This window comes from Rhinopithecus bieti, unplaced genomic scaffold, assembly GCF_001698545.2.
Source record: "Rhinopithecus bieti isolate Rb0 unplaced genomic scaffold, ASM169854v2 scaffold_2247, whole genome shotgun sequence".
NCBI lineage: Eukaryota > Metazoa > Chordata > Mammalia > Primates > Cercopithecidae > Rhinopithecus > Rhinopithecus bieti.
In genome coordinates, this window is record NW_016803732.1 from 1,367,216 (window position 1) to 1,376,633 (window position 9,418).

A 9,418-nucleotide genomic window follows, 5' to 3' on the forward strand; every position below is an offset into this window, starting at 1 on the left:
AAAAAAAAAAAAAAAAAAAAAAAAAACTTCAATGAACCTTTAAGAAATTAAAATACTGGTTTATCTAGCTTGCTTATATCTTATCTGCAAGGATCTCATGAGAGAACTCCAGATACACTATACAATATACCTTAACATTTATTGTCTACTAGGATAGGCATTGTATGATGTGCTTTACGTGTGTTAGTTTAGTTCTCACAATAGTACCGACATGGAACTATTATCATCTCCATATTACAATTGAAGAAACTTCATGATGAGAAATTAAGTACCTTATCCAAAGTTATTTATATAAATCTAGCATTGGTTTGATTTATCTGTTTTGAAACCTGATCTTTTTATTTTGTTTGTTTGTTTATTTATTTTTTTGAGACAGAGTCTCTCTCTGTTGCCCAGACTGGAGTGCAGTGGCATCATCTTGGCTCACTGCAACCTCTGTCTCCCAGATTCAAGCAATTCTCCCACCTCAGCCTCTTGAGTAGCTGGAATTACAGGCATGCGCCACCACGCCTGGCTAATTTTTGTAATTTTAGTAGAGATGGGGTTTCACCATGTTGGCCAGGCTGGTCTCAAATTCCTGACCTCAAGTGATCCACCTGCCTCGGCCTCCCAAAGTGCTAGGATTATGACGTGAATCACCACGCCCGGCCTAAAAATTGATATTATAATAGGATAGCTTTTTTTTTGTTTGTTTTATTCCTTAGAGATCCTTGTTCTAATAGGATACCTTCTTCTTAATGACCCATTTCTGTAATCTTACAGGCACCTCTTCTATTGTCTGTGATTACTGATGGTGACAATGGGACACTGTAAATCTTTCCAGTGCCCTGGAATGGAAATCTCAGCTCACATACTATATAAATCCTATCTTAGTTTTCACTTTGACATTAAATAGTTCAATCAGAATAATTGAACAGAATTATATCAGTCCCTTAATTGTGCCTAACAGTACAGAGAATGTGTTTCTGTACATACTTCAAATGGTATCTTATGGACTGGAATGGAATACCATTATCATTTTAAAAGCCTAATGATAGCTAACCTTTAAGAACTTCTGGAACCTGCATTAATTGTCTTAAATACACTGTTTCACTTAATCCTAACAACAAACCTTAAAGATATAGATACTATTTATAGGTAAGGAAATTGAATCTTTAAGAGGTTAAGCGTTTTATTATCTGGATAAAATCATCTGCTGACTGTTGAGTTAGGGTTATAAACAAGGTCTGAACCCAGAAGCGTTAACTCTAACCACTCTGTTTTACTGTCATTTTAAGAAATCCCTTTAAATAGATTGTTCTTAGGGTGATAAAATAGATATTACACTCAGTTTACCCTTTTACCATTCCTCAGCGTACAGTTCTATGACATTAAGAACATTCACGGCTGGCTGCGGTGGCTCGTAGCTGTAAACCCAGCACTTGGGAGGCTGAGGCAGGCAGATCATTTGAGGTCAGGAGTTCAAGACCAGCCTGGCCAACATGATGAAACCTCCTCTCTACTAAAAATACAAAAGTTAGCTGGGCGTGGTGGTGGGCACCTGTCATCCCAGCTACTCGGGAGACTGAGGTAGGGAGAATTGTTTGAACCCAGGAGGCAGAAGTTGCAGTGAGCCAAGATTGTGCCACTGTACTCCAGCCTGGGCGACACAGTGAGACTGTCTCAAAAAAAATAAATAACAAAACAAATCACATCGTTGTATAGCATTTACCACCATTTCATCTCAAGAACTTTTTCATCTTCCCTAACTGCAATTCTGTATTCGTACATTTTTTAAATGTTAAATTATTATTTATATCCACAATAAATCAATGGACAACCTTGATGTTACATTGATTTATACTTATATACCATCATAATAAATAAACCATAACTGGTTCCAAGAGTTCCTAACAATTTAAGCTTCTTAGCACATAAGAACTCTCCCTGGGCTTTACAATAAGTGGTATAGCACGTGCACAAAATCCTTTTTGGCCAAGTTACGTGCCCAGTTGATTTGGTTAGTTCACTCTCGTAAGCCATGTTACTGTGAAGAGATTGACCAGGCAAAGCTGAGTGTGGTGGCATACATCTTTAGCCTCAGCTACTCAGGAGACCAAGATGGGAGGATCCGTTGAGCCCATGAGTTTAAGGCCAGCCTGGGCAACATAGTGAGGTCCTGTCTCTTAAAAAAAAAAAAAAAAAAAATTGACCAGAATTAATTGTTTATTCCGTTAATGGGTTAGCTCAATGAAACTCTGGAACTAGAAACCATAGGAGAGCCTATAGAGCCTGCACTATGTTATCTGTAACTCTTCTGTGTTACCAATTCTTTATTCTTGGGGATGGATTTGCTGGTTAGAGACATCTAAGGCAGCTTGTCCAAACTGCAGCCCACGGGCCACATGCAGCCCAGGATGGCTTTGAATGCAGCCCAACACACATTTGTAAACTTTCTTAAACAGTATGACATTTTTTTGATTTTTTTTTTTTTTTTTTTAGCTCATCAGCTACATTAGTGTATTTTATGTGTGGCCCAAAACAATTCTTCCAGTGTGGCCCAGGGAAGCCAAAAGATTGGACACCTCTGCAATCACTCAGTTCCAACTCTGCAAACTAAAATGGATGATGAAATTGGATACTCTGCATTTCATTTATCTGTCAAATATTTTTTGAGCATTTTTTTAAACTATGCATTACTGTCTTGACAGTATTTGCTGAAAGCTTAGGCTATCATGCTGCTAAATTTTGGTCATTTAAAACTATTACCACATCTATCAGATAATGTAAAAAATTTTATTGAATCAGTAATTAAAATTTCTGGTATTTCTGATATTTATGGGTAGCAATTCAAGTTAGATTTGAAATCCAAAGAACTTCCAAAAATGGGCAGTGGGATCATCATTACAAAGAGACTTTTTTCTTTCTATTAAATATTTCTGGAGTGGCTTCTATGTGCCAGGCACTATGCTAGTCATTAGGGAATATGATGATGCACATAATACATCATCACTCCTGTTCTCTTGGAGTTTACAGTCTAGTTGACATGTATGAAATGTATATAATGACTTAAAAAGTATTTAAAATATACCTGTTTTTTACAGGTTCTCAATGTAGCTGCAGAAAAGATCCACATAAATAAGTTAACATGTAATATGGGCCCTCAGGAAAATAGAGGGATGAAAAAAGGCTATGAAAATGAGGGGAAAATTGTAAAAATAATGTGAATCCATGTTTAAATTGTTTTTTTACTACATATAGTTGGCTCAAGCTATGAGTGTATATATGTGTAAATATAGTGTTTTTTTTGTATATTTCGATATCGTATGCTATTTTTATAAAACAAGTTGCCACTGTTTTCTGTTGTAGACCAGCTGGTGGGAGTGACAAGTGGACAGCAACAGCTTGTGACTGTCTTTCATTGTACCTGACTGGAGCTGTAGCAACTATAATCTTACAGGTGGATAGTGAGGTAACAAGTTACAAGAGATATGTGCTGATGATCTCATTAGTGTTTCCATCAATTCCGTTTATTTTCTTTCTTGTAGAGAAAATAGCAGCCAACTATTTGGATTTTGTTACAAATTTTGTTGCTTTTATTTCAAAGTATAAGAGGCATATATCTTTTCAGACCACTTCAACAATATTCTTTGCTTTCTTTTTTCTAATTTAAATGTTTTATTACATTAATGAATAGAATTTTCTTTTATAAGTCATTTTATTTTTACTATTTATGTGCTTTCTCCAGTTTTATACCTTTTTCCATATGAAGCAGAATATATGTTCTGTAGTTCTTTCGCTTTTTGTAGGAGAAAAAAGGCACACCTTGGAAAATACATTTTGATTCTCTAATTTACAGAGAATGCAAGAGAATAAAGAAACTTGTTAACTGATGTTGTATTCCTCACTTCCCAACTCCCCATTCTGTGACTGGAAAACAAGTTTCCAGTTTGATGTTTTTTTCTTTAATTTCACCTTGATATTGAGGTCTTCCTGATGCATTTCACAAAATAACTCTCTGTTCCACTCTCTTCCATGCTGTTTGCTTTTTTTGAGACGAAGTTTCACTCTTGTGGCCCAGGCTGGAGTGCAATGGCGCAATCTCGGCTCACCGCAATCTCCGCCTTGCGGGTTCAAGGGATTCTCCTGCCTCAGCCTCCCGAGTAGCTGAGACTACAGGCCTGCGCCACCACGCCCGGCTAATTCTGTATTTTCCATAAAGACGGGGTTTCTCCATGTTGGTCAGGCTGGTCTCAAACTCCCGACCTCAAGTGATCCGCCTGCCTTGGCCTCTCAAAGTGCTGGGATGACAGGCGTGAGCCACCGCACTTGGCTCAGTGCTATTTTTTGATGTGTTTGGATATCAAAATAACTTGACTCAGTTGGGAATATTTCTTGCTTAAAGAAATGGAGAAGAAATGCCTGCGAAGTGTACATTGTTTACGTGAAGATTTCATTTTGGTGTTTCATGTTTACTCTGCTCTTAAATCACTGCAGGAAAACAACACAACATGGCCATTACCTGTGAAAATTTTCTGCAGAGATGAAAAAGGAGAGCGTGTTGATGTTTCTAAATATTTGATCAAAAAGGGTTTGGCTTTGAGAGAAAGGAGGTATAGACTTTTAAAAAAAATTTTGACATCAGTTTGTGATGGATGCCTCTGAGTTGCGTGTGCAAATCTCCTTCCTTGTGCTTTCGAGTCTGAATTGCATCTTGTTTGCTCTTAAGGATTTATAAACTGACCCTGAGGAGCCAGCTCAGAAATAGATTCCTTCAGTGTTGCTCATTTCATTATTCAGGCACGTCAGCTCTTGCACACTTAAGCCCCTTTACTGACATACTTGCTTTTATTATTTCCCCTCTCCTTTGACATTTACACTGTAAACCAAAGAAAAAGAACAATGTAGTGGATACCAGATCTGAGCCCTTTGGTATCCTTTGCTTAAACATAAATGTTTAGGCTTTATTTTAGAAATTCTGGCAGGTATATACCTACTAGATGTATTTATATGAAACAGGATGAGTAACAAATAAGTAATTGAACAGTATTTATATTTAAACATCCTTTCCGGTTCTGTGTTTGGAGTTTAAGCACCTTTGGTCCAGGGACAGGATCAGGATATGGTTGTGACCCTAGCTTAATCTTGTCTCTCTCTTTCTTTCTTTCCTTTTTTTCTTTTTTTGAGACAGAGTCTTGCTCTGTTGCCCAGACTAGAGTGCAGTGGTGTGATTTCAGCTCACTGCAAGCTCTGCCTCCTGGGTTCATGCCATTCTCCTGCCTCAGCCTCCCAAATAGCTGGGTCTACAGGTGCTCGCCACCATGCCTGGCTAATTTTTTGTATTTTTAGTAGAGACGGGGTTTCACTGTGTTAGCCAGGATGGTCTTGATCTCCTGACCTCGTGATCCGCCTGCCTCAGCCTCCCAAAGTGCTGGGATTACAGGCGTGAGCCACTGCGCCAAGCCGCTTTTCTCTCTCTTTCTAGAGACATAGAGGTATGTTGGAATTGGAGACACAAGTCCCAAGTAGCCACTTTGTACCATACGTGGCCAGATCGCCATAGATGTGTTTGCCTTAACTTATATCTTGCCTTATTCAGAACAAGGACCCCAGTCCTGATGAAATGGAAAGAGAATTCGAAGTCAGAAAGAAAGTGGGACGTGAGGCTAGATATGGGAGATGCGGCCTGGGTTGCCGGGGCTTTGGCATACAACTAATTGCTTTGACTTTAGGCCAAAGCCATTCCTTGATAGAAGAAATGTTAGAATGGAAAATGCTAGGCAAGTTAATACTGCTGACATTGTCTGCTACCAGTTGTTATGTTCTTTACTGTTTTTATAGACTAAAACTACTAGCTGTCTTAAGGCGGCGGTGGGTTGGGGGACTGGCAGGGTATTTGAGGAATTATGTGGCTGTTTCGTCAATGCTTTATTTCCTTTTATTGATTGATTGGTTAATTGATTGAGACAGAGTCTCGCTCTGTTGCCCAGGCCTGAGTGCAGTGCTGTGATGTCAGCTCACTGCAACCTCTGCCTCCTGGGTTCAAGCGATTCTCACACCTCAGCCTCCCAAGTAGCTGGGATTACAGGCATGCGCCACCATGCCCGGCTAATTTTTGTATTTGTAGTAGAGACAGGGTTTCACCATGTTGGCCAGGCTGGTCTCGAACTCCTGACCTCAGGTGATCTTCCCGCCTCAGCCTCCCAAAGTGCTGGGATTATAGGCACGAGCCACCATGCCCGGCCTTTATTTCGTTTTAAAAGTACAGGAGATGAGAAGAAATAGAAACTTGCCATAATTCCCCTAAAACACAATCAATATTAATATTTCCTTCTAATGTTTTATTTTTTTGTACAATAGGGATACCTATTTTTTTTTAATTGGAAGAGAATAATATAAAGTAGAAAAGCTGAGTAAATATATTACCACTAACACCTAATATATGAATAGTACTTTATTGTTTTTTAAGAGACTCATGTTTTCTTTGTATTTATGGATGCTAATAGCTTGCCAGATGTCTGTTCTATGTGTGGACTAAATTGATAAATTGAAGTCATCTTAAAGGTGTTGTATCTTCTAGTAATATTGAATTCATTGTACAATACTTGAGATGCACACATGAAATTTTAAGAGAGCATAGTCTGTAAATATAGAAATTTAAAACATTTACTTAAATTTTATTGCTTTTCTCATCAGTCTCATAATTTAAAGTAGTTTTAATTTTAACTTAAGTTATGCTAGTTTTTAATGTGACAAATTAGAGCAAATACTTTCTTTCAATTTCATGTATATCTGAAGGATTCTTTTTATGTTGTTTTACCCAGAATTTTGTATTTGCTCATGTTTAGATGTGTTCTTTTTTGGATGTTACAGAATTAAATTAGATAACAGCCATTCATTATCTGAGAAGTCTCTGGAAGTCCCCCTGGAACAAGAAGATTCAGTAGTTACTAACTGTATTAAAACTCACTTTGATCCTGACAAGAAAACTGCTGACATAATCAGTGAACAGAAAGTATCTGAATTTCAGGAGGAAATTCTAGAACCAAGAACCACTAGAGGGTATAAACCACCAGCTATTCCTAACATGAAAGTATTTGAGGCAACAGTCAGCTGTGTTGGTGATGATGGAACTATATTTGTGGTACCTAAACTATCAGGTGAGACTTTGTATGTTATGTAGGCTCTAGTTCTCTAAGAACAACAGGGATTGAAATACTGTGGGCAACCTCTTTGAACGTTATTTTCACAAGGTTGTTAGGAGAACTAAGTGATTTCACACAATGCATGCAAAGTGCTTTTAATAATGCCTAACACATAAAAATCATTTAGTGCAGTTTTTCATTATTCTAACATAGCAGTGTTGTATAATTATAATTATGTGAGTGCTATTCTCAGTGTAAGAAGAAAGGAATTTGGAATTTCCATTTCCCACTATTATGGCAGATTGAACAACTCTCCCAAATAAGTCAGATCAGATGCCAATTTTTAAAAAATTAACATTTACTGAGTTGGCATGAAAGTAAAGAACATACCAAGCTCCAAAACAAAGTGAAATCACACACTGGGAGGTAAGCATGTGCCAAAGAAGGCAGTCACTCTAGAGTTGCTTCATAACTGTAGAACCTTGAGCAACTTTGATAACTACATGAAGTTAAAGATAAAGGAAATAAAGGCCCAGGCCCTTTTACTCACAGTGGGAAATGTAGTAGGAATTCCTCACATGGAGATGGGATCCCAAAGGGTGACGCCCACAATGGGTTAATGTGCTGATCCCATTAAAAATGACTAAAAGTAGAGTTCAAATGAATTTTTTAAAGTTACTATAAAATGTTATTAATGTGAAAGAGTATAAAATGTATTATTTAAATGACATTAAGATAAGTAGCCATATGATAAGAAGCAGCATCACCAGAACCTAAGCAGACTTGTGTGGCCCCACTTGATCATGTCTCCTGTTTTGCCACCCAAGATATAGCCACTTTTCTGAATTTGCTAATTATCATTTCCTGTGTGCATCACTAAACAAATTTTTTAGGTTTTCCATCTTTCAAACTTTATGTAACCAGAACCAAAATGTACATATTCTTTTGTGACTTTTCATCAAATCGTTTGAGATTTGTCTACCTTGGTGCATCTCACTATATTTCATTCATTTTTTGATGAATTAATTCCTTTTTTAAATGAATTAACAGCATTTCCATGAATGATTATATCTCAGTATCTGTTCTATTGATGGACACGTATGTTTCTAAATTTTCTGTGATTACAAAAAATCCTACTGTGAACATTCTTGTACCTGTGTCTTGTTATACACAGGCAAAATTTTTCTCGGGCACATAATCTAGTGAACAGAATTGTTGATCATTGGCCTGGCATGATGACTCATATCTGTCATCCCAATACTTTGGGAGGCTGAGGTGGGTGGATCACGAGGTCAGGAGTTTGAGACCAGCCTGGCCAACATGATGAAACCCCATCTCTACTAAAATACAAAATTAGCTGGGCATGGTGGCACACACCTGTAATCCCAGCCACTCAGGAGGCTGAGGCAGGAGAATCACTTGAACCCGGGAGGCAGAGGTTGCAGTGAGCCCAGATTGTGCCACTGCTTTCCAGCCTAGGCAATAGAGCGAGTGAGACTCCATTAAAAAAAAAAATGGTAGATCATTTCTAGGTAATGTCAAATTGTTGTTCAAAGTTGTTTATAACAGTTTACACTCATCACTACCAGTGCATTAAGAGTCTCATTATCCCACATCCTTGCTAACACTTAATAAGGTCAGATTAAGTCCTACCAATCCTAGTGGATGTGAAATTGTCTCTCACTATGGCTTTAATAAACATTTCCTTCTTATGGGGTAGACATCATTTCTTGTATTTGAGTCATTTGTATTTCTGTGGTTTTGGAATGCCTGTCCATGTCTTCGCTTACTTTCCATTAAGTCATTGCTTTCTGATTCATAGTTCTTAATATATCCTGAATACTTACCCTTCTTGGTTTTTATGTGTTCCAGATATCTTCTCTCAGTTTCTTACTTGTCTTTTCAGTGTCTTTTGGGAGTTTCTGGATGAACAGAAGGTCTGAATGTAATTTTATCAAAGCTTCTTTGTTTTTTGGTTTTGTATCTCATTTTAAATCCTTTCTTGGGCCAGGCACAGTGGTTCATGCCTGTAATCCCAGCACATTTGAGAGGCCTAGGTGGGTGGATCACAAAGTCAGGAGTTTCAAACCAGCCTGGCCAATATGGTGAAACCTGGTCTCTACTAAAAATACAAAAATTAGCTGGGCGTGGTGGCAGGCACCTGTAGTCCCAGCTGCTCAGGAGGCTGAGGCAGAAGAATCGCTTGAACCCGGGAAGTGGAGGTTGCAGCTGTGAGCCGAGATTCTGCCACTGCACTCTAGCCTGGGTGACAGATCAATAGTCTGTCTCAAAAA

At 38.1% G+C, this 9,418-nt stretch overlaps 1 protein-coding gene across 1 annotated transcript in view; it reads left to right on the forward strand.

The window, feature by feature from the left end:
* Nucleotides 1-9,418, forward strand: part of RNF17 (ring finger protein 17) — a 117,199-nt gene that overhangs the window by 83,341 nt on the left and 24,440 nt on the right. The window contains 3 exon segments of the mRNA XM_017852282.1: nucleotides 3,349-3,451; nucleotides 4,477-4,592; nucleotides 6,853-7,139. Coding sequence (XP_017707771.1) covers nucleotides 3,349-3,451; nucleotides 4,477-4,592; nucleotides 6,853-7,139 — 506 coding nt within the window.